The sequence below is a fragment of the Patiria miniata genome, unplaced genomic scaffold, assembly GCF_015706575.1.
Source record: "Patiria miniata isolate m_02_andy unplaced genomic scaffold, ASM1570657v1 HiC_scaffold_22, whole genome shotgun sequence".
In the NCBI taxonomy this organism is placed as follows: Eukaryota; Metazoa; Echinodermata; class Asteroidea; order Valvatida; family Asterinidae; genus Patiria; species Patiria miniata.
In genome coordinates this window covers 7,677,113-7,702,799 of record NW_024037061.1, presented here as the reverse complement: position 1 = coordinate 7,702,799, position 25,687 = coordinate 7,677,113, and the positions used below count along the sequence as shown (strand labels likewise).

General features: G+C 37.2%; 3 protein-coding genes across 4 annotated transcripts in view; all 3 read right to left on the bottom strand.

Annotated features, from left to right (window-relative positions):
* LOC119730322 (huntingtin-interacting protein 1-like) overlaps nucleotides 1–14,538 on the bottom strand; it is a 43,450-nt gene extending 28,912 nt beyond the window's left edge. For both annotated transcript variants that reach the window (XM_038203160.1, XM_038203159.1), the window contains exons 1-4: nucleotides 14,344–14,538; nucleotides 9,902–9,965; nucleotides 9,114–9,256; nucleotides 2,322–2,378 (exon numbers count right to left, since the gene is read on the bottom strand). In XM_038203160.1, coding sequence (XP_038059088.1) covers nucleotides 2,322–2,378; nucleotides 9,114–9,256; nucleotides 9,902–9,965; nucleotides 14,344–14,418 — 339 coding nt within the window. In that variant the 5' untranslated portion in view covers nucleotides 14,419–14,538. The remainder of the gene's footprint in view (nucleotides 1–2,321; nucleotides 2,379–9,113; nucleotides 9,257–9,901; nucleotides 9,966–14,343) is intronic.
* Nucleotides 14,539–15,001: 463 nt separating this feature from the next.
* LOC119730549 (transmembrane protein 17-like) lies at nucleotides 15,002–18,541 on the bottom strand. Its single transcript, XM_038203523.1, has 4 exons — nucleotides 18,387–18,541; nucleotides 17,562–17,665; nucleotides 17,147–17,260; nucleotides 15,002–16,357 (listed from the first exon to the last, which is right to left on the bottom strand). The coding sequence occupies exons 1-4, from the start codon at nucleotides 18,487–18,489 to the stop codon at nucleotides 16,076–16,078; spliced, it is 603 nt and encodes a 200-aa protein (XP_038059451.1). The 5' UTR covers nucleotides 18,490–18,541; the 3' UTR covers nucleotides 15,002–16,075.
* A 2,390-nt stretch (nucleotides 18,542–20,931) lies between these two features.
* Nucleotides 20,932–23,467, bottom strand: LOC119730548 (bis(5'-nucleosyl)-tetraphosphatase PrpE [asymmetrical]-like). Its single transcript, XM_038203522.1, has 2 exons — nucleotides 23,354–23,467; nucleotides 20,932–21,950 (listed from the first exon to the last, which is right to left on the bottom strand). The coding sequence occupies exon 2, from the start codon at nucleotides 21,928–21,930 to the stop codon at nucleotides 21,076–21,078; it is 855 nt and encodes a 284-aa protein (XP_038059450.1). The 5' UTR covers nucleotides 21,931–21,950; nucleotides 23,354–23,467; the 3' UTR covers nucleotides 20,932–21,075.
* Between the last annotated feature and the right edge of the window lie 2,220 nt (nucleotides 23,468–25,687).

Below are 25,687 nucleotides of genomic sequence, written 5' to 3'. Positions count from 1 at the left end.
ATTAATTTCCCTGTGTGTTGAAACGCTTGTTATCTTGGACGGCCTCTTCAAGTTTTGGTCCCCCCCCAAAAAAAGTATTCTTTTTTTAAAGGGAATACACAACATTTGCTTTTGCTGCAATTTTCAGAAATAAATGGATTTGGAGGATTAGTATGCTGTAGAAAATGTTGTTAAACTGTCTTGTTTCATGTTTTGGGACCAGTGTTGGAAAAATACAAGTTTTCTTGAAATTGTAAGCTCACCAGAAGCCAAGATTTTACAGGATATTTTAGACTGTCATTCCCTAACAATCCAGTAAGGTATTTCGTTATAATTTGATCATTTCGATTTTTGATGTTTGCAAATGTTGTATTTTCCCTTTAATCAGAATATTCAAGAGGAGTTGATACTACACAGAATGAAAACTTATGTTGCCAGTCCAGTCACATATACTGCGGATTTCTCATTATTACATTTTTGTTTCAAAATTTGATAACTAGAAGAAACAGGAATTGGAATCTGTAAATGAATGCATCTGCAAGGATTTCATGCAGGAAATGACAACAGGCAGAAATATCCAGCTGCACAATGAATTAGATGACAAGGTTTCAACTTTGTTTTACCCATTTCTGTATTTTTTTTCTTCAGTTTTGTGTGTTTATTTTTCGGTTTTTTTCCCGCTTGTTTTCTTCTCAATTTCTTTGTTCTTTTTGACAGGACAAACAAAATGGACCATTATCATGTTGCCGCCATCTTGATTTTTTTTCCCATTCAAATCAATGTTACCAAAGTTAGGCTTGAAGGAAAAATAGTCTGGTTCCTTTTTGCAAAAAAAAAAAATTATCATTCAGTACTGTTATTGGATACAGGGAACATGACCAAAATGGTGGCAGCATGATACATTTAAATGTCTATTATTAGACTGGGTACTTGTAGTTGGGCGGACCAAACAACACAGCCCAAATATTGGCAATGACCAGGTAATGACACATCCAACAGTGTCAATCCTAGCTGAATCAGACAGATGTGCCTATTTTTGGCACTTCTGATAATTTTGTCTTATCTAATTGGTCTTTAAAGCTATAGTCCATCATTTGTAATTAGTGCATTTTGTTCGTTTGAAGCAACAAAAGTGTTCAAAATGTAATGAAGGATACTGAGCAACTTACTTGATGAAGTTTCAGCTAAGCTTCAGCTGTACATTCCGAGAAAAACAGCATTCTAAGATCTCAATTTCAAATCAAAAGTTACTGAATCATGTTTTGAATTGTTTTGAATTGCAGCTATACGCGACGTCGTGCACTGATCCGACGAATTATAACAACCGTGCGTGCGTGTGCGTCGTTCCAATACTTGTGTGCGCTGCGCTGAATAACAAAACGAACTACTAATTTAAATTTTCCTACAGTGCTTCTTAAGAATCACCGTTGGAAGGCCTTCTTTCATTGATTTCTTCAAAATGACAGCTTCCCAGAAAGAATAATTTCACAGGGAGTTTAGTCCCCTTACTATTTTTCAACCAAGTTTGTTTTTCAACAATAATTACGCCAGTTACTTTTAATAATAATAGTAATAAATAATAATAAATAATAATAATAAATGGTCGCCATTTTGAATACCGTTCTGATCAACCTCATGAGAAGGATCCCTGAGATCTGGGATCTGTATCTTGGAAAGAAACAAACAGATCCTGGATCAGTAACCATGGTAACAGGCCTTCAATGCCAGGTGTTTCTGTGAATTTTCAATAACAGGTGTCTGTGTGACTTTTGGTAAGCAGAACGGCAAAGGAGTCAAACCCAATATCAGAGTCACAATAATTAAGACTTGCTAAGAAGGAATGATGTTTTATTGCTGAGTGACATGGTTCTTTAGTTTGTCTCGTTGGCTGGAGGTAAAATCTGCTAAGACAAAAAAAAAAAAAACCATTGTGTTTACAGTAACACAACCAAATTGCTGACCTCAAACTTTCTTTTGCCACGTTGGGCCAAAAATTAAACAAAAGTACATTTTTAATATAAAAAGGTGTCTCCCTACAATGTATGCTATTTTTGTGAGTGGTTATTTAAACAATTAAACAGACTTTATTGTTATTGTTATTAAAGGTCCCAAAGCAAGCAAATTAAAACACTAAGAGACAAAAATACCTCGGTAATATTGAGGTCGTTACTGTGAACAATTTTTTGGCCTAAGCAATACTTTTTGCTAATAATAGCAGCTCTTGGCCCAGGACTTAGCGGAACTGACGCAATGACAGGTGTTTTCTAGAGTCCATTCCCTGCCTCGTAATCCTGACTGGAGCAAAGTATAATCCCTTGGTCAGCATCATGGTTTATACTCACCCAGTTGCTACCAAGTCGTCCAATGTACCCAGCGTGGGGTTGACAATCCTTCAAAACCTGTGGCACAAAAAAAAACCATGCAAATAAGGTAAATTGTTCTAAATTTCAGTACCATCATAACGGACTAACTCAATTTATTTTCAAAACGGACTAACTGAATTTATTTTCAATATTTTCTTAATATCTTCTGTTTAGTTTCAGCACTTAGAATAAAGTCAATATTGGGTATTGGCCTTCAATGTGTTTTATTAACACTGTATAGTGTTGTCCCGAGCTATTGTGAGAAAAGAATAACTCGGGTGGGACTTGAACCAACAACCTACTGCTTACGAGTGCCTGCAGACGTCTTACCACTCAACCACCGAGCTTGCCGGAGTTTTTCCTGGCACCCGAGTGATTTTTTTTTTTCACCATCACTCGGAGGCAACACTGAATATACAGCGTTTATAAAATACGTCAGTGAAGGGAAAAAACCCTAAATTGAATTTACATCACCCTGAAAAGCTGATATCTATACAGTGTATGTAAATTTCAACAAAGTGTATATGTAACTTTTATTTTTGAGCTAATAAACTGGTCACTTTACTGCCCCAAAGCGCCCTTAGGCCATCAGCCTGGGGTTTTGGTCAGTATCAAATCAGGGCATAAATGATTATAGTGCGCATGCGCAAGGTATGCCGCCCCTAGAGTGGTAACAAGCATTTTGACTGACATTTTGAAAAAAAAAGGGTGATACCGGTAAAACCCAAAAAGCTGCCACTGCTGCAATGCTTTCACATATTTTCCAACTCTGGAGGTGTATACCTTGCCAAAAATTGCTATGACGATTATTCCCCTCATTTGATACCGGTGGCCAAAATTTTGGACCGAGGCTGATGGCCTACCTGCCCGTTACTCCAAATACCGTCCCTATCACAGCACTCTATGGTTTTATGCATTCATCCAGGAGTTAATACAGTGTGTTACAATGTAATACATGTACAAGCGCTAATGGTTTGAAGTCTGTTCTTGAGATTTGCTTGAATACATTACATGAGAGACTGAGAATTAAGGTTAAGATGGTTCCCACATGCAAGTACATACATGTACGTCAGTTCATATGTGACGCATTCCTCCCTATCGGTACTGGCCAACATCTATTTCTGCTTTCCAGTGATTACAAATCCTCAATCCATTTATGTACATAGAGTCAGATACACAGATCAGTACCAATCAGTTAAGGTACAAATTCAATTGAATTACCGGTACATTCACGTATGGAAGTACCACATTCTAACGTGGGTCTATGCTTCACTTCAGTATTGCATACAAATTAACGTCTTTATGTATACATGAGTGTACATGTACGTGAGTGTCTCTGCCATTAATTAATCCTTACCAGTACACCAGTACATGGAAAACAACTCATGTACATTTGTACAATGTACCGGTATTTCTTAGTCTGAGTTTAGTACATGTACATGTATATGGTACATATGTCAGTACAATATCACTAAACTGATTGTATGTTTGAGTAATTGTCTTTTTTTACCAAGAAAGTTACAAAATGTATGTATGCATGTACATGTATCATGATGTACCGGTATGTATGTATTAACTGTTAGCATGCCAAAGTTGACTTTCTTTCTGAAAAAGCGAAAACAGCCTAATGTATAGTTGGTCAAACCAAGGATCCTAAATGACTTGACATCATATTATGAGGTCGAAACAGGTTAAGATCAAGATCTAACAAATCATATATACATACATGATATACATGTACATGTAGGATGCAGGTTGTCATGATGTACATGTACATTGTACAGTATGACATTTATGCAGCAGTAGGACTAGGATGTCAAATTGTAGAACCAAGGCCCAAAGCATCTACATACATGTACAAACTAACTACCGGTAAGCAAACAACTTTTTATTTAACATGTTTAAAAGCAAAATTACAGGTACCAGCAATGACCAGTAAGGTACCGGTACACCGGCCCAAATGTCATGACATGTTTGCTTATCAATGGTTCTCTCCTATGTACATGTTACACTCGGTAATTACAACTTGAATTTTCTTGGCAGTGAAGTTTTGTTTCCTTTTAGCAGCTCCGTGGATTCATTTCTCTGCTGACCCTAAATGCCCTAAGTGAAAAATTCCCACCACAACTCCAGTGCTTACATGTACCGTAGTTACAGTAAGTGTGCACAAATATTTCACAGGCTAGCAACTAGCAAGGTATTTTGGCTTCAAGTGCACATCCCGAAAGCATGTAAGGATTCATGGCCAGCACAGAATTGTCATTGCTGGCGATGTACAAACGAGAATGGTGATCATAAGCACAGAATCCAGCAGAGCCCTGACATTGGGTCCAGGTAGGGTCATTAGGGTTCTGCATGACACGCCCACTGCAGTGCCTATACCCAGGCAATCCAATTAACGGGTCAAGGGGTCTTAACAATTTCACATTGCAAGTATCTGTGTAAGCAATCTGCGTTAATATTGCAGGTCTACATGTAAAATCTAACTATTCCAGATTTGCCAAGGATTTGCAGAATATTACTGTACACAGACTCAGAATTGTTCTGCCCTGGATCTATTTTCATTCAGCTTGATGTCCCTAGCAGTATTTTGTTGAGTCAAAAAGATTTTCTGTTTCAAAAATGCCTTTAAAATCATAACTTTCCTTCCATAAGTTCTGTTTACAGATCCATCATACAATGTACCAGTACATACTGTCAACTGTAAGTGTTTCCTGTCCATATTTTTGGCAAAAGCTAATAAACAAAACCACGAGACAATTACAATGTACAGGCGATCAAAGTAAATTATGCATCTTTCGTACCAATGCAAAACAATGTACACTAACTGGTTTCTATTTCTTTACATGTTCTTCATACGTAGGAATGAGCTTTAAACATCTTAACCCTGCTACTGTTTGAACAGTCACAGACAGTCAACAATTCCATCCACTTCCCCTGCCATGCCTTTAACACAAAGATACCGGGAGTCACTTCAAGCAAGCACTCTGACTAGTCAAATTCAGTCAGCAGACAAAAACCACGAAAGCAGGCAACTGTAGGCACTGCCACAGCTGTCTTATCAACATTTCAGTCACAGCCAGTCAATCCTGCTTTATGTGGGCTGGGAGCTCTTAACTGTACTGTTGAAAACAGTCACCTACATGTAATTGATTTTGACTGAAAGGACAACTTGGCAAAAAATTGTTTGCATATTATTATAACATGTTGAACAGTACACTAAGGCATCAGAAAATCTAACATATGTACAGGTACAAGACACGTAAACATACTGGTAAAACATCGTGTTATCAATCATGTCACGGTACTTTTCCTCTCATCACTGTTCAATATCGAGTGCAGGCACAACCAATCCACAACGGACATGGTGACATTCACCCACTTTAGTCTTGTGAGCATGACATTCATAGCGCAGCAGAGACGTGCTATAGTTAATCATTCTGAGTACCGACTGGGTGATTGCAAGATATTATCCTAGCCATGGTAACATCATTTACATTTCATATAAGATGCAGACATGTACGGTACATTTTAAGATTTATGGCACAGTTTCTATCAAGAAATAATATACCAGTACATTCATACATTGTACAATGCATGTACAATTGATACTGACTTATGAGCCGGGCAGTGCTATCATACAGGGTTACCCGTAACACAGAAATGAATGAGCTAAATCCATGCCCATTGTGTACACGAGAAGAATGAAATTTGAAGACACTTCCAGTGAATAGCCGTTCTGAATCAGTTGAATAGAATTATATTTCACTCTGGGACTGGTTCTAATAGACATACATCGGTTGTCTTGTTCAGAAAGTTCCGCAGATGAATATTTTGGAATTTTAACTTGACTGTTACCCTCATTCATTGTCTTTAGGATGGCAATTGCAATGGACGATTACATGTATGTTGCGTTAAGAAACACTAGTATACTGTACACTAAACTGCACACATTTGGCTGGTTGGTACATGTACTGCAGTTCTGACAAACCAATGAAAGAATGGGACATAGAACATTGTTGGAGAATTGGCCAATCCAACATGACATGTTTTATTGCAAGGAGTCCCATAAAATATAATGTACCAGTATTAAGCCCTTTATGCATTACTCTGTAACTCTTCACCTTCTAATCTTTCTGGGAAATTTGAATTTTTCCATTTTTCGTTTTATTTTATTTTCATTTTGAGTATCTTTTTATTTTATTTTTTATTATTTACATGTAAGTCTCATCTTAATTAAAGTCTCAAATGTATGTTCACTGTATGACAACAAATTCAACTTTCTATTTCCTCTAACATGGCACTCCTCCAAAAGAATTTTTTCACAAAAACAAATTTTATTTTTACGCAGACCTGACAGATGGAAAAGATATCATATAAAACATGAGACTGATCAATGTTAATTGTGTCCGATGCGGTGATAGAATCCAACCACTTTATGCACCCTACATCTCAGAATAGTTTTAAATTACGCTACTTCGATTACAAGTGTTGCTACAGGCTGCTCGAAATCCACACAAAGGCTCGGATATATGCATTAAAGCCCTGTGTACACACACTGGCTGTGAATTCTAATGAATCGTTCAGGGAAATTCTCTGATATTTTAGCAGGTGCTTGGCTCTGGGGATTCCCACTGCCGCAAAGAAACAAAATTCAACCTGTCAGATTGATCAAAACTGCTTCTTTTTTTGTAGAGGTCTCTACTGCCAAAACAAGTTTGAAAATAAAAAGAGTTCAGTGAACGTGTATAATAATCGGTCATTCAATAAATGTACAGTCCAAAGTGTGACATTTTCCTGTTCCTGAAACTTTTTAATTTACCTCTCAAGAATCGTTAACAAAAAATTATAACTATTTTCTCATTTGTTGTGTACAATGTAGGTAGTTTTATTTATTTACAAAAATGTACATAATCACTCTTAGGAGGAAAGGGCATAATATTAAGAGTGAATTCAGAAGTATTTTTGTATGTCAGATCATAGCTCCATAGTCAGATGTAAAAGGTACAGGGAAAAAAGTGGACCAGAATTTACAAATGTAGAGAAACCCAGATGGACCTAAAATGTACAAATAGGCCCTATGCCTACTGCAGTGGTCTGGTGGTATGGGTTTGTGTACATTGTACTGTGTACAATGTACATCTTGCCCACATGTTTCCAATGTTACCTTGAATTTCAATCACATACAGTGACTACTTGTTATTAGTGAGGGTTTACTGCTAGTGTGAGGTTTGTTTGAACAAAAATACTCTCATCAAATATTGGTTAGTGGAAATGGACATATGGCAGACCTGCCGGCCTTGCGGGCATTATACACAATTGCTACATGTATGGCATGTAAATTCCATATATGTACATTTTGTACATGTAGGCTGAACTACGTGTACATGTTGAAGTACACAGCAGGAAGTATGTCTGAACCATGTACATTTTGTACATGGGTCTTCATGTGTACATGTGTCAGACCCACATTCATGACATTACTTAATAAACAAAACTGTGTTTCCAGGCTAATATCACAAACAGATGTCAATGTGTCAAAGATATTTTTTTTTTAAAATTAACAACCAATTCAATGCATTTTCTTCAATTTGCGTGGAAAAACAACGGGAAACAAGTGTGTCTTATCAGGCCAAAATTTAAAAAGAAAAGTCAAAACAATAGGAGTATGTATCCATTTGTCTAGATTAAACAAATTTCTTCCTGGAAAAGGGTTCACGTTGTAATTTCAGATGACAGACTACAGGAATGCCTTAACAATGGCATGATGGAAGGTTGATACGAGATTTTGAAAGATGCACGAGCTTAAAGGGAATGTACAACATTTGCTTAAAATATAGAAAATATTGTTTAACTGACTAGTTTCACGTTTTGGGCTTGTAGATGCTGGAAAAACCAAGAAAACCAATCATGTTCTTGTAGTCTGGTTCTCTGACCCCAATAAGATGAAACGGAGCAATTAATACACTTTGGGGAATTGTAAGGTCAGAAAATCAGTCTAGCAGGCTTGTACCCCTTCACAGGTGTGTAATCAATTGCAAAGAAAATTCAGAATAACTAAATATGAAAAATTAAGAACAGTTTTGAAAAAAAGCCAGTTTTCTCCAACGCTGATCGGCCGACCAGCGTTGGAAAAATGCAGTTTTTCTTGAAATTGTCAGCACACCAGGAGCCACGATTTAAAGGATGCTTTAGACTGTCATTCCTAACAATTCCAGTAAGTATTTCGTGATGATTTGATCATTTCTTTTTTTGATGTTTGCAAATGTTGTATTTTCCCTTTAAATGGGCATGACATCCTTTTAAATGTATGAACAATATTTGACATCCCTTTTTTGGTTAATTTTATTGAAAAGTGCACTTTAAACATTTAAAACATGTCCATGCTTCTCCAGACACCTGAGGGGGGTTTGCTGTGATGTCATTTCAGGAAGACACTGTTCAGTTTAGGGGTTTACTTTGCAAACTGTGAATCAAAAATTTGTGAGAAAAGTTTGCTCACTGGCTTACTGCCATGCGGTAACAACGAATCACCAAAGAAAAGAACATTTACGTTAGCGAATATATCCAAAATTCTGGCAAATTTTGGTGATGGAATAGCTGTAACATTAAGGTTTCTGCCTGAAATGACATCACACTTTTGCTCATGAATATGTGAAAATTTGCATTAAAAGCATAAAAACCAAAAAAGCACCAAAAATATCCTTGAAAATGACAAAACGATAATTGAAAATAAGGTTAAATGGGACACAATCCTGACATGCTACTCACGTTCTGGTGGCCGTCTCTGATGACTTTATGCAGCGTGTGGCAGAACTTCCAGCACGTGATGGACGAGGTTTGTAACGGAAGCCGGAGTACGGCCGCCCAGAAGACTGACAAGCCCTTATCGGTAAACGATCCAATTATTATGCCTGATACAAGTGGCTAAGGAAAGCAACTTGAAGAATTAACGAAGCACATTCCAGTGGAATTCCTGATCATGGATACATTTCTGAAGGCTTCAACATGCCAACAGCTGTACAATGTATGTGCATGTATCTCATTATTTGCACCAATTCACCTTTTAAAAGAAAAATCCGGGTCATTCTCAATGTTGCTACGTGCCTTTAAGAGAAAACATGGAACAGAAAGGCTACATGTACATGTACATGTACATGTACATGTACAATGTACTTGTTGTATAGTGTGCAATGAATCAGTGTTTATGGTATTCAATTCAGATTCAGCAGTTCAATGTATGTGGGTTTGAACACCAATGGATATACAGGTGCTTGTCTTCTTGGGCAAGACACTTTACAACAATTGCATCTCTCCACCCAGGAGAATGAATGAATACCTGTGAGGAAAGAGAACTGATTGCACTGATGTAAAATTGCCTCGTGGCCTGATGAAAAGGGGTAATAATTTTGAAGCGCTTTGACACATTTGAACAAAATCCATTACATGTTAGTTCCGCATTATAATGCCTCTTTGATCAATCCACCCCTGGAACGAGTACCAGTGTGATAAAATAAAACTACAACAAAAAGTGTCATATTCTTATACTCAAAGGATACTCCTGGCATGTTTGACTTTGACTGGCGCTTCCACAGCATTGATGGCTTTGGATACACTGATGGTCTGAAATTGCAAACAAAAAAATCTTGTTAAAGAAGTTTTACAGCTGCAATATGTGTGGGGAAGAAAATACCAGAACATTCCATCACCAACCGAATATTCGAATAGCTGTTTGCCAGTTTGAATATTCAGGGAAAAAAATACGCAAGTACATGTACACACATGATTGTATCATAAAGTTGTGAAGCTTTAGTGTCAGGTGCCATATTTTTGTCGATGGTAACTTTTTCGGTCAAAGGCAGTTCATCGTTCACATCCTTTTTACAGCTTATAAAATACTTACTGCAAACACTTATGTGTCCCATATGGATTGATGCACGCAACTTTTAACTGGCGCACTCTTTCATGTTTGTCTTTGTGCAACTTTTGACCGGCACAGCACGTAGTTGCAGCTGCCAGTTTCGAATATCTGAATATTCGGTTAAATGCAGTTTTGAGTAATCGGATACTAAATTATTTCAAAACGGACAGCCCTACGGTAGGAAGAAATGAGGGGGATTGGGGTTGGGTTACAAACCATTTACCGGTATATGTAAAAGGAGTTTCCAAAACATCACAGTGAACACAAAAGGTGGGGCAAACCCTTTCATTTCCTAAATGAAACTGATACATCAGCCCGCATTATATTACAGCTGATGAATATTTATGTAGGGTTTTAACTTTTGATTTATATGCAATTGTGCAGTGCAAAATGGCTTTTTCTTTTCTTTTCTTTTTACAGCACCATGGTTTAAAGGGAATACAACATTTGCTTTTGCTGTAATTTTCAGAAATAGATGGATTTGGGGGTTAGTGTTTTATAGCACATAGGCCTATTGTTACACTGACTTGTTTGAAGTTTTGTGTTTGAAAAAAACAAACAAAAAACAATCATGATGTTCTTGTACATTGTACATTGTACATTGTACTACATGTATGTACATGTGTTGTCTGTTTCCCTGACCCCACTTAAATTGAAATGGAGCAATTTATAGACGTTGGGGAACTGTACCAGTTCAGGGAACCGGTCTAGCTGGCTTGTACCCGTTCATAGGTGTGTAATCGATTGCAAACAAAATTCAGACAAACTAAATATAGTAAATTGGGGGCAGTATTTGAAAAAAGCCAGTTTTTCTTCCAACGCTGGTTGGCCAAAATTGATACAAAACACCACTTTTCTTCAAAATGTCAGCACACCAGGTGCCATGATTTTACAGGATGCTTTAAACTGTCATTCACTAACAGTCCAGTAAGGTACATGTATTTCATAACAATTCAGTAGTTTTGTGTTTTTGAGGTTTGCAAGTATAGCTTCCCTTCATGATATTTTTAGTTTATATTTTTGTATGCTCCAGCTTTTTTGCGAACAAACGTTTCCATCTTCTTTTGATGAGATAAAAAATTGCAGAATGCGGATTTGGTTACCCCAATAGACTTGTGTACCGTATAGGCCTATAAATTCATCTGCTTTGTTTATCTCTTGAATCTCGTCAGCAATCACATTTTGCGCTTGCACAATTGGAATAGTGAATGGGCTTATTGAGGGTCCCAAATTTTCGGACGACAGCCAGGCATACATGTATATTATGCCAGTTGCACTGTCTAGGGTGGTTCAGAATCCCTGGAAATAAAAATGAAATGCCACACAAAATGGTGAAATTTAGGAGAATTCCCGAGATCACAAGAATATCTACTCGGCAATCTGAAATCGTTGTCTGTCAACTGAAGGCACTTTAACATGCTTGACCAACTGTAACGCGGCTTTCAATTGAGCTTTTTCTTTCTGTCTCGCCGTCGAATGAAAGCTGAGCTGTAGTTGGTCTAGAATCAGTAAAAGAGTAGTTGGAGATTTAAAGGGAATATACAACATTTGCAAACATCGAAAAATAAAACTACCAAGTTTTTGCGAAATACCTTAATAGGATGTTGGTAAATGACAGTCTAAAGCATCCTGTAAAATTATGGCACCTGGTATACTGTCATTTTCAAGAAAAGTGGTATTTTTGTATCAATTTCCAACGCTGATCGGCCGATCAGCGTTGGAAACAACTGGCTTTTTTTTCAAATACTGGCCCCAATTGACCATCGCACTTGTTTACAATCGATTACAAACCTATGAACGGGTACGAGCCAGTTAGACTGGTTCCCTAACCTTACAATTCCCCAATGTATGTAAACTGCTCTGTTTCTTCTTATATGGAGTCAGGGAACCAGACTAAAGGAAAATGATCGTTTTTCTTGGTTTTTATAGCATTTTCGAACCCAAAACCTCCAAAAAGTCAGTGTAACTATATTTGCTTTATATTTCCAACCCCCCAATTCCAACCATTTCTGAAAATTACAGCAAAAGCAAATGATGTATATTCCCTTTAAGCACTACAGAAATTTTAATTCAATACTTGAGGTTTGCTTTGCTGTCATTTTTCACAACTTTGGTTTTTGATTTAATTAACTTCAATTTCAAGGTACTGGATAAAATGTTCAATCGTGTATGCTGCTTTAAAACCAACACAAGAAATTTGAACTGAATATGCCAAGTATTACAAAATGTGAACAAGTTTCTGTCTTAAAAGACTTCATTTTGGGCCACAATGTTTTCTTTGTTTTTCTTTAAAATGTATAGCAGAAATGAATATTTAATTCTTTAAAAAAATCATAACTTTGTTAATATTCATCTGACCTGACTGGGCTGCTTTAGGCAAAGTAAAAAAACAAAACATGTTTCTCGTCCCCGCCCACTTCCTTTTTGGAGGCCGCCTGGATTTTATTATTATTTTTTATTTTTGAAAAATGCTGTAAAAAAACACCGAAAAAGTCAAATGCATCTAAAACTGTTCATTATCTGTAGACCAATACAACTCTAAATGACACTGTAAATATGTTCAGTTCTCTTGTCTTTCATTTTAAAAGTGTCTTTGAACAGTGGAAACACCAACAGTTGCAGGAAATGTTAAAATGGTGGCCATCTTGAAAAAAAATAAAAAAATTAAAATTAAAAATAAAAAGCCCCTCTTCCTCCTTTCTTTTCAAAAACCCGGACGAGAAACATTTTTTTTTTTTTTTGGCCTTATGTGTCATTTCATTTCATTTTTAAAGCTCTTTCCAATGACTAAGTACAAGTTTTAATTCCTCAAACTTCAAAATTTAATTTCACATATATCTCAATGAAGCCAAACGTCAGTCACTGCAAACTGCTGCAAACATGTTAAAAAGACATGAATCTGGGACTGAGAAACAATTCCTATTTTGTTAGAAAATGCACTCAACCATGTCAACTTGACTCTCAATCATGACTTTGTACACAACCACAAAACATGCAGAAATGGCGTCTGAATAGGCCTACTACATTATTTCCCAAACTTTTGCTTTCTGCAGTAAGTAATAATTTTATCAGATCAGCCTTGGCACAATGTTTACTTCGTAAGCAAGGATTAAAGAATGATATTGATAAACATGTACATTTTGTACGCACAATATATGGGGATCGTGAAGTGTAGGGCCCCTGTTTTGTTTTTGGTAAAATTAGAGTCAACATTTTTTTTTTTACTCAAAAATCACCTTTTTACAATCAAAAGCAGACTTTTCTCAATTCTAATGACACTCTTTTTGCAATTTTGAACAGATTCTTGGTGTAGAAATCACAATTTTCCTGCGCGGTTTGTGCCTTGCGATTCAGCGCGCCGTGCGTGCTCATGGTACATCGTGCAGTGATCGCCATCTTTATTTTCGGGTCGCATGTTGTCACAATTCAATTCAATTCAATTCACTTTATTTTCCACATAAAAAAGACAATCAGAGAGTTAAATATTTACAAAATATGTGGATGGGGATCCCTAGAAAGCAATGCTTGTCGAGTAGAGATCCCCAGTTACAATCATACAAAAATATACAAGTTACACACACAAACAACACATAAGGACATAACACCCGACATGAATACGGGAATAACATGCAGCTGCAACCCCGTGAAAAAAACAAAACAATTAAGTACTTAAATATTTTTCCAATAATTTATTTTTGTATTTGTGCTTAAGAGCGAGAGACTGTGTCATCGTCATTTGTCCCCCAAATTTCCCTCAAAAAAACAAAACCCTGCCCTCTATGACATACCTGTTTATTGAGAATGTCGCCAACTAGTTTGGTAGGTCACGTAGGTCCAATAATTTTAAAGTGGATTTTGTTCCCTTATACTGGAACCGGGCCCTACACTACACGATCGCCCGATACATACTATTACTAAAGTACTATACATGTAGGGCCTATAGGCATAGAAATATAGCTAGGGCCCTAACGTTAAGGCTATGGCGAAATGCAGCTTTAGGCACTATGGACAGTGCAACACAAATGAAGTTGATGAACTCATTGTCATGATTACATGTATCATTAAAATATTCAACTTTACCTGCTGTTTAATGAAATTCTGACGCTCACTCTCCAAACTATCTCCGCTTCGTCTGGTCGACAATCTTCCTGCCATGATTCAAGTTAATTCACTCCAAAAGCGTCAAAAAAATACGGCTAAGTTGGCCAGTTCTCGCGCTCTAACCGCACCAAAATACATGACATACACCGGAACTAATTATGTTTAGACAATAGAGGGCGCTATAAACAAATTCTTTTCTCGAAAATGATCAGACAAAAACTTAATGATCCAGCGAGCGCGCGCGCGCGCCCCATTTCCACTAAAATTTAAATTTCTTTCCAGAAACATCCGTGAATCGCTTTTTTGAGTTTGAAAAAAGAAAGATGTATATTACTAAAGTGTAATGCCAAACATTCCACATCAATATGCCATTCCTACCTCCATGATGCAACTGAAAAAAGAATGTGCTTCTATTTTGCCTGCCACTATTAAACTTTTTACCAACAGGGGTGCTTAGAGTAACTAAAGTGGAAACAATTGCTTGCGCTTTATCCATGACACCAGCAGGGGGCATGCATTTATGGAGAAATAATAAATATACCAACAACATAATAAAGTCATTCCAACTGTCCCAGCCAAGAAAATTTGAGCAATGAAAAATAGGTGGGTTTTTTTTCCTTTTGAATTTAGAAACATTTTATTTTTTACTATTTCAAAGTACTGAAACTTCACAATAACACTGTTATATACATAAAAATAAATTATTTACTTCATAGAAATGTACAGTAAGTATTACTGGACTCTTAGGCAGTGTCAGACCAAGTAAGTTAAGATTCATATCGTACATCATTTATAACTTTACAGACAAGCCACCTACAGCAATTGAATTTATTTCTAGCAATGAATTTCTGATGGAGCAAATTTATGATTGATGACACTATTCTCCCCTCGCATTTTTAGGGGGAGGGGCTGAAATAGACCTGTTGCATTGCAGCCATGTTGGAGGTGTGTGCTTTTGTTCAACAGGGATACGCATGGGTAGACCTCTTGCATTCATTGTTAATGAATTACCATAAATCACACCTCAAAGATGGCGGCTGAATGCAAAGGATCTATAAGTTGACAAGAAGTAATTGACACAATCTTCAAACCAATTCTTGGCCCAACAATTCAATACTACATGTACTTCCAATCTTTGTGGGTTATCATTTATCCAAAGTAGACAAGGAAAGCTGTGAAAACCACTTAGTTAGAAAGAAAAAAGTATTGAAGTGATGTAATACAATTTCAAATCAACCGTCTGCCATATAAGCTTTTGAAAAGTTGCCTGTACAAATAGGCTTAAATTCTGCAGTCCCCCTTTTGCAATGGAAGCAATTTCCTCCTATTTACTAATCATCTGATTACCAAGTTGAAAATATTACTTTGTTACTCCCTTGTTTAACTGGTTTTCCATAAATGAGAGGAAACCTCACAGAATCACAACGTTTTTTTTCTGAATAAGTCCCTTTTTTCTTGAAGCACTGAGAATTAAAAACATTTGTATTTCTTGTGTAACATTTTGTTCAGCTTGATTTGTAACTATTGAAGTTGGCCCTGTACAGCGAACTATCTGCTGAGCTAGCAAAGAAAACGACAAACACAACAAACTCATGATTTGGTCTAAGCCCTATACAGGTTGAAGCTACATTCTTGAGCCCCATGTACTCATAAACAACGACAACAACTATGTACACACGTAATGCAATCTAACGCCATCTGGATGCGGTCGTCATGCCAACGGCGTGTACCGGCTCATGACTTCATGATGGCCTTCCTCCAGGTCAAATATGGTGTCAAAGTCCTGTAGATGAAACTTCATGATCTGGTGCTGGGTCATGATTCTCAAGGCCAGAAAGCCGCAGACGATCTCAAAGACAATGAAGGCGAGTTGGACCAAGTGGACGGCACGTTCGACGGGGACCGGCATGGCTCGCTCCACAGCGATGAGGAAGATGATGAGAGGGAACTGAAGGATGAGAGTGAGGAGCCAGAAGCCTGCTAGCTCAGGAACCTGAGGAGAACAACAAATGTGTATGTCAGTGACTGGTGTACTGATGACAGCTGTTAAGCCTTGGAATGAGGGCGAGTGAAGAGCACTAACATTTAGCTGCTTCTCAGGTATTTTTATAAATAACATAAATTGTAAAGACAGACCTAAGCACACCCTAGACATGAAGACGCTCGACCATACTCATCAACCAATTCAATTATTGTCTCCTAATCATAATCTGTATGTGTAATTTAAACCAAAACCCCCTCCTTTTTTTCTGTTCTGGCGATGCCTGCAACCCTCCAAAAAAGGCTTCTATTTTGGGCCTCTAACACACAAAAACAAAATCCACCTGACTTTTTACGGACTTAACATTTATTTCACATGTTTAAAGTCATTACTCTATAATTCAAAGTTAGTTATTAATTATTTTTTTTGGTTCAATGTCAAAAATGAATAATAAAACTAAAAAAATGCATCTACATGTACATAAAGTTCCAACGTTATGTCTATTTGTGACAGACCTTTAAAGACTCAGTGAATAAACACACAAAACTATTTTTCACATCCATCATCCAGTAATGGTCCAGGAGATTACAGACTAGGAGCTTTGCATCATTTCTCTGAATTATTAATTAGATATCATGGTTAATTGGCTCTGTCACAGACATAATATAAGAATTGCCCGTAAAGAGAGCAACTTTTAATGTGATCGTAGATTAGATAAGGGGTGCTGGTCAAGGATTATAACTCCAAAATCCTCTGAATACCTGGCCCTTTGAAGTCACTATTTTCTCTGTCTGGTCTTACCCGTTCCTGCAGATTTCCCAGATATCCCAGATAGAGTCTCATGATCTCTGTGCCGCCCATCACCACATAGACAGTCACACACACAAACCGAAATATCTCATCCAGGTGGTAAAACTGAGAAGATAAAACAAACAACAAATCTTCATGTTTACGTACCCAATCTGCAGATGTACAACAGATTGGTACATTGGTTTTTAATGGAATTTATAAAATGTAATTGGGAATGTGGGATAAATGACTATTAAAAAAACTCTGATAAACAAGTTTTTTGGAAATATTTTTGAAAAAATTTGAGGTTTACAAGTGAGGTACATGTATATGACAACAATAAGTTAATTTGAACTTTCTCTGAAGAGTTATTTCTGCGGTGACATTTTCTTCAAGGATTGAAACTATGTATAATGTTTTTGTTTACCTTGAGTTGCAGCAGTATGGCTGAACAGATGAGCCAAAATGGAAAGAAGAATACGTTGAAGTACAGAGCCATCTGTAGAGGCAAGTTGGACACCAGTTCATTCCCTGGTGGAAAAAAAGAAGAAAATAATGGTATTCATATATGTGTGGAGTTATTTAAAATATTTTCGTTTTGCTCCAAATTGACAGTAATATTCTTTGCAATAAAAAACAAAAATCCTCATCACCTGTTGCAGTGGTTTAGTGGTTTTGCCAAAAAAAATGAAGTAAACAAAAGGCCGAAATTGCAACAGGTCTGATTCCCATCTCCTGAATACGAAGTCACAACAACAATGTAATCGCGGAACCAAACGAAGATTTGTGCGCATGTTCAGTACGTGCAGTGCCGGTTCAACAACGCCGTAAAAAGCAAAATTTTAATCACAATAAGATGTTTCACAGTAATATGTGCCATCTTGCCCGCGGGGCAATTTTACACGCATTGCTGTGCCTGTGTACGCATCGTCAATGGAAAACTTTTGCGCTTCCAAGTGAGTCATCATGCGGTCATTCCAAAATGTGCCCGCGTCTAGCAATGGATGTTCTTTTTGCCCAGTGAACAAGATGGTGCATATTACCGTGAAACACCTCATTAACAGTTGTCATCGAATGAACAGCGCCCTCTTACTTTTTTTCATCTCCCTATTGTATTGTGCCCACAAAAATGCAGTTTGTCGGTCCAAAACTGCCATGCCACCTATTTTAAGACAGCACCAACATGACCAAATCGCCAGTAGGTAAGGGTTAAAGACAGAGTTGAATGTAAAATATCTAAATATATACTTACCCGGTCTTATGGCATGATGCTGACGGTTGTCTCGTAAAGGTCTACCGGGGAAAATTGCCTCCGAAAACGAAGTCAATTTCTGTCGCATGTAATCTGCCGCCATGTTGTTTACAATCACCAATAGCAAGGGCGCCCTCTCGGGTTGGGCACAAGCGATGCCTAAAAGGGGCGTGGCCATTTTGACAAGGGATGTAGTATTCATGTAGGTTTTAAAAATCTGTCAATACACCTATGATCCGGACTACTGATCGCCTTCCATAATCAGAATCCAACTGTCAAATTCCATGTCTACTATCAATCTTTGTATAGGTTCAAAGGCATACATTCACTAACTTCTTTTTTTGGGGGGGGCGGGTGCACTTCTAAGACCTATCTCCTAATATATGCCGTATACCTGGGAAACATTAATTTATTTACGTATGAACACAACCCCGCCCCCCCCCCCCATATTGTAGCTAAGATTAACATTTGACTCGCCTTTGAAATTTGACATGCTGTTATTGGAGTACGTTATATGAAATCAGCCACGATATACTCAATTTCAATTGGATTAAGTAAAATAATCAGAATGTCCTCAATAAAAAAGGCTCACTTTCTGAAACAAAATAATATTCTATTCAATTGATTCAGATAAGCTTTTTACTGGAAGTCCATTCATTAGGGTTATGGGGTAATCCTATACAATAGCACTGCCCGAGCCTCGTCAGCCTTCAATCATTCAAATTCAGAATTGACAGTGAGTGACATAGGTACGAGGACCCTCGGCTGGCTTTTCTTGGACCAACAAAAAGTAGAATAAACATCAGCTGCCAAAAGGCAAAATTACAAAAGAGCAAACGTCAAGTTGGAAGTCATAAAACGAAAATGCACTTTGAAATAGCATCTCACCCATTAACACAGAGACAATCCATCCGACACATCACAGAAAGTGAAAGAAACTAATGACCTACAATGTAGACTTTAGATTGTCGTTTTTTTTCAATAGTACTGGTTATTTATTGCTATACTGGTAAATTTATTATTCAATTTAAGTTATTATTCATATTAAAAAATTGTAATAATTTTATTTCATATTTCGTAATATAATATACATGTAACGATGTTTTGCTATGTACACAAGACTCTTTTATGTGGCTTGTCAGCCGTAAATCTTCAAATAAGAAAACAATCAATGTATATGTCTACAGTTACATCACAGTATTTTAATCTAAGGTAGACTGCAGTTGTAAGGATAACTCGTGAATTCCTACAACTGCAATGGTTCACTGATTTCTACTACATTGCATAATTAATTTTGATCTAAACCAAGGTTAACTGGGGTACAAAATGACTTAGAAAGAACCGCAATTTTTATGAGAAAAAGTCAAACAATTGCCAGAAAACTCTCTTCACTGAGATGTTAAGCTAAAAACAGTATCTATTATAAGATGGAATTTTGCGTCGGAGTCATATAAATCAAACTCGGTTTTGCCCTTCACCAATGTTTCAACACTGTATACAATTTCAAGACTACTTCGTTTTGCAAAATCCTTTGTCCTAACAATTCGTGATTTTACACACTTTTTTTTTTGGCAATTAAGAAAACTTGCCTAAACTGCATCAAAAAAGATCTAAGTATACATGTATTACCAAAAGCGCAGTAGTTTGTCTTTGACCAAGGCAGTCATATGCACGCAATATCACATTCTTGTCATTACATTGTACTTTTATCAAATCCAATGCGGTCACTGTTTGAGTTACATTAAAGGGAATGTACAACATTTGCTTTTGCTGCAATTTCAGAAATAAATGGATTTGGAGGATTAGTATGTTATAGCAAATATTGTTAAACTGACTTGCTTCACATTTTCGGTTCGGAGATGCTGGAAAATCCAAGAAAACCAACCATGTTTTTGTAGTCTGGTTCCCTGACCCCACGTAAGATGAAACGGAGCAATTTATAGACTTTGGAGGATTGCAAGGTCAGAGAATCAAATCAGTCTAGAAGGCTTGTACCCCTTCATCAGGTGTGTAATCAGTTGCTAAGAAAATGCGGAATAACTTAATATGAAAAACTAGGAGCACTTTTTGAAAAAAGTCAGTTTTCTCCAATGCTGGTCGGCCGACCAGCATTGGAAAAATACAATATTTTTGAAAATGTCATAACACCAGGAGCCACAATTTTACAGGATGCTTTTGACTGTCATTCTCTCACAATCCAGTAAGATGTTGTATCTTCCCTTTTACTACATGTAACAGGAGTGTCATAATTTACAATGTACTCCTGTTCTGCGTCCAACAAGCTTACTCAAATATATCTTGCTGTAGTCCGAGTATCTGGGCTTCTGACAGCAGGCAGGATAATTCAAGCATTTCAACAAAAAGGTTTGTTAAAAAGTCCCCAGAATTTGAAAAAAAAATCGGACTGAAGTCCTAGTCCTTTCACAAATACTTCCTTCATGACTGTCTGTCCAGCTACTTGTGTGTCCAAAAGTCTATAACATTCCTACTCATTCAAAGTTTTCATTCAGCACAGCCTCAGCGTCAGACAGGATTCCTTTTTTTCCAAACTTATATTATATTTCAGAAAATTTGGAGACTCAGAAAAGGACTTGTTTTCAACACTGAAAAAAATCTAGCGATTATGTTAGCCTGGTATAAGAAAGTCTTGGACTGCTAGTCTTGGAATGCTGGTAGTATAGTGCCGGTTTCAATCAGCTATGAGTGGGCCGTCCGGTTCACAGTACGTTTTCTTGGCATGAAACTGCACAATTTGTTTCTCTCCCGTCAGGAACGCACCGGTCAATCGCCTGCCGTAGACGCAACCGGTATCCAAGCCCGTTGCGTATTCATACCGCTGTAATCCCCTCACTGCGTCGTGACCGAAATACACGTGGTCTGGTCCCGGCCACAGACTGGCCCACGGTTCACCCGCCGTTGGCGACTGTGACGGTCTATAGAGCGGTTGTGTATCCCGACCGGTACTTGTGCCTTCAGTTCGAAAATTCTGTTTGACAAGGTTCCGCATAATCATCAGATGAACTGGGTCTTGAGAAGTGATGGGGATTCCGGGTACCAGACAAGCGTGCACCACTATTGACTGTAGCGACGGTAAACTGATCGAATATGGGAGCTCCATCAGTTGTCTGTAATCTTCATCAGTTAGGATCCTTAACCATTGATATTTCCTCGAAACGGTTTTGCCTTCCCGCAACAATGCCATCTGTGCAAGACATTTCTGGTCGTGGTTCCCACGCACAGAGTAGGCTCCCAAGCGACGCACCAAGGCCAGTACTTCCCTGTTCTTTGGCCCCTTGTTGATAAGATCCCCGACAAATATTGTGATGATGTTAGAGTTGCCAGTGCCGATTTCCACCTTTTGCAAAAGCTCTTGGAGTTCGTCAAAGCAGCCATGCACATCTCCGATCACAAAAACTTGTTTATCGCCGATGAATTCATGATCCAGCACAACATGGGGGACTCTCGGACTTGGATGTCTCAGTACGCTGTCAGGACCAAACTTTGTTGGAATGTCATCAAACATGTCAAACCTGAAACTTGCCATTGTTGTTATGACAAAACAGCCTGTAAGTGAATCAAAAATCAAAAGTTATCTCCACTTTGTGAGTGGGGAAGGGAATACATGTAGTAAACATGGGCCTTTTATAGACGTCTGATCAAGTTCAGATCAAGTCCAATACATGCTGACATGCATTTTCTTGGTCTTGGGAAACCCCAGCTTCTAGTAGTTATTGGCATTACCAAACTTTTACAATTTACAATACTTATTTACAGTTACACAAAAAACTAAATACACAGAAAATGAAAACTTATGAACTGACAGTTTTTTATATTTTACTCTTTTTTTTGGTGGGGGGGGGGGGGGGGGAGGCTATATACAGCCAGACTAAATTAGTTATTAATTTATACAGAAAACTAGTCTAGTCCGAGTAACTAGGACTCTACGAATCGCCTTTTTTAACATTTGGACATGGTCGGGCGCGGGCGTACCCCTAGAACTATGGGTATTACGAGTAATACCCATAGTTCTAGGGGTTGGTCGTGCGATAGTAAAGGCTATGAATCTCCGACTCTACTATCGCCCGACCATGTCCAAATGTTAAAAAAGGCGATTAAAAATCGTACAGTCCTAGTTCAGTGTAGTTACTCGGACTCAGACTACAAGAAAATCACGTTTCTATTTTCTAGTCTACCATTACCAAACAATAGGCCTACTGAATCTGATAGTGATTTGTGTTATAATTCTGCTTATGGTAGCAAAGTCATTTTGGAATGATGAAAACACTCCAAGAACTAAACCGTAAGAAGGTCCCGTAAAAATTAGAAGTGTAAGAAAGCCCAAAGAATTGAAACTTTAGATCAGATCACGAGATAAGAATTAAGATGCGCATACGAAACGTTGAGTTGCAAAGCAGGCCTAACTAACATCTACAAATTACGTAGCAATTTTCTTCCCACTTTCCAATGAAAGAAAGTCTATATAATGGTAATCCTTACTTTTAGGACCCCTTTCCTATATAAGGTTAAAAGACTCACCAAAACAGCTGACTAAATGACACTCAAAAGTGACATTCTGATATTTATTGACACATTTGAACATTTGGCAATGACACCTCTTGAATATCAGCAGGTTTGATTTTGTAGAAAGAGGGCAGGGTTTTGATTTACGAGGGGTTAAAGACGACGATGACAAACAGAAAATAAATTTAAAAAGCAAGATGGCGAACTGCAAAAAAAGGTAGGAAAGTCACATTTTCTTTGAAAGTGCTTTCAAAATTACAACTAACATGAGTTTGTCTGAAGAAAAAATACTTCTTTAGCCTGCAAATGTCACTTTGGTACTGGACAGTCATTTGCAAAAGTCAGTTTTGAACAGAACTCGTACAAAATAGAGGTGTCCTAAAAGTAAGGATTACCTATATAATAACTCTCGAAACTTCAATTAAACAAAAGGCATTAACACTTACAAAAAAAAAGGGTAATGATGATGAAGAAATGGCTTGTAAGTTGTACTTCGTAGGCAAACGTACCTCCGAAATTAAGACTAAAGAAATCCTTATTTCTGAATAAGACTGGGTTTCAGACTTTGGCTTGAGATATGCAAAGCACATGTCGAACGCACCGGTTGAGACTGGTGCCGATTGACGAGCCAAACTAGTCAGCTCACCGCAATTGGAATAAAGCGCCCTCTTTCGACATGGATGGGCCGGGGTGGGGGGCGGGGCTGAAGCAAATAAGTGAAATAACACATCATTATATTCTGCGCCTAAACCCCACGCTATCATTAATCGTTATTTCGTTCGATACCTGCACCAAAAGTCATCTGTGATATCTTTCAGCACTTTACAGATGTAAACATTTATCTGAAAACAAATTGGTAATTTTCCCATCACAATTTTTCTCATAAATTTGCTTGGCTCATAGTTTTAGTCAATAACACAAAATTACATTCATCGATTTCAAATCGTTTCAAATGAAGTCTTCCACATTTTGCATTTGCTTGAAGCAATGCACACCGGTGACTATAGACCATCAATCAAAATGTCTGAATTTGTGTGTGGTTCAGATATTTTAGACACTTGGTGTGGTTCATTGTGTCACAAGCACACAAAAAAACAAACTCATTTCCAATTTTCTTTCCTTCAATTTATTTGAAATCACATTAAAACATAAAAATTGTTACTATTCTTCATTTAATTATACATAAATTGACATATCCATAAATACAGCACCCATATCATACAATTAACGGTTAAAGTACAATTTCATTTCAAATTGAGCGACAGCAATACGATTTTAAAAGTTGACAAATACCATTCATATACCCGAACGAATTACAGAAAGATACACATTTCAAAGTTGATTTAAATTCAGTTACAAATCTCTGTTCAGAGATGAAAAACTGCTGGTCTAAAAGTTAACTTCGACCTAGCTTCTCATATACTTGACACCATTCAGTCACTTATACATTTTTTTTTTAATTATAATTTTTCATATGAAATTGTAAAGTCTCTCTTGTTTTTAAAAAGTCTGTTTTGAATTTTACAGTGACGAATGTCATAATGTGAACTGTGTAGAACTGTTTATGCTCTAACCATGTGACCAAGAAATAGAAAGAAAAACAGAGACAGTAAACAGGTATTTGAAAAACTATGGTTGACAAAGTAACAGTTATTTTGAAACTAGTTTTTCACCCCCACTTCAATGGATAAATTAAACTTAACTTTAAAATGTATTTACCACACAGGCTGGCACCTACCAATTTAAAAAATAATAAATTGAATGCTTAAGTTAAGTAAATGGGTTCGGGCATTAGCTAGGGAGTAACGGACTGGCATCCCATCCAGGGGGAATAGAAATATTCTCAGTTAATTGCCAAGGAAACTAGGACCGATTTCATGGCACTACTAGGTACACAATTTTCTGCTAACAGAGCCTCCGTCTATTTCATGGAGACCATAAACAGTAAGCACAGCAAAGCATGCTAAAAACAGTTGCTTAAATCAGTGACGTAACAATAAAATTCTTCCTGCATATGCAACCGTTAGCACATCCATACCATGAAAAAGTGCTTAAGGTTAACACAATTTTCTGCTATAGTAAGCACAATTTTTCTGCTAACTATTAAGCAGTGCCATGAATTTGGCCCATGGAGATAAATACTGTCCTGATGAGACACGTTGGCTTGGGACAAACCTCATTTTACAGTGCACATGTAGTCTTCATTCATTCTGCTTTATGGCTGGGCAGCTTAGTCAAATATCAAAATTTACAATGGCCTTGTCTAAAGACTAGTCAGAGAGAGAATTTGGAGTGGGTTTATGGGAATATATAGGCCTTGCTTAACAAATTCAACATGTCTTACTCTTTTAAAACAACAAAATCAAGGCATTGACAATGAAACAAACAAAGAGTTATAAAGACTGACCAACAATTTGGGAAAAAAATATAACAGTGATTGTAAAATGACAAAATGTAGAAAATACTTGTATAAGGATTTACAAAATGCTGTTTAAAAAGTTCTAATTGTTACAGTTGGGTTAAAAATACACGATTATACAGAATGCTTGTGCTATGAAAAAACCGAATGCCCTTTGTTTAAAAGTTTATAAACTTCACCAATACCACAGTTGATACACTTCACATTCTAGAAAAATTCTAGGAAAATGATGGCCTTGTGTTCTGTGAGGTTGGAAGTGCAATACCTACATGTGTATATAATGAATGAAATATAAGTTAGTCCTGCGGCCATCTTGTTTTTGCTATGTTTACTTCACCCTTCAGACAATATTGTAAATAAA

Bases quoted from the DNA above. Each gene is read 5' to 3' on its own strand.
- LOC119730549 (XM_038203523.1), bottom strand. From the start codon at position 18,489: ATGGCGGCAGATTACATGCGACAGAAATTGACTTCGTTTTCGGAGGCA. The intron at 17,666-18,386 runs GTAAGTATATAT...TTTTTCCACCAG, and splicing joins GCATCATGCCATAAGACCGG to GGAATGAACTGGTGTCCAAC. The intron at 16,358-17,146 runs GTAAGACCAGAC...TGTTCTCCTCAG, and splicing joins TGGGAAATCTGCAGGAACGG to GTTCCTGAGCTAGCAGGCTT.
- LOC119730548 (XM_038203522.1), bottom strand. From the start codon at position 21,930: ATGGCAAGTTTCAGGTTTGACATGTTTGATGACATTCCAACAAAGTTT.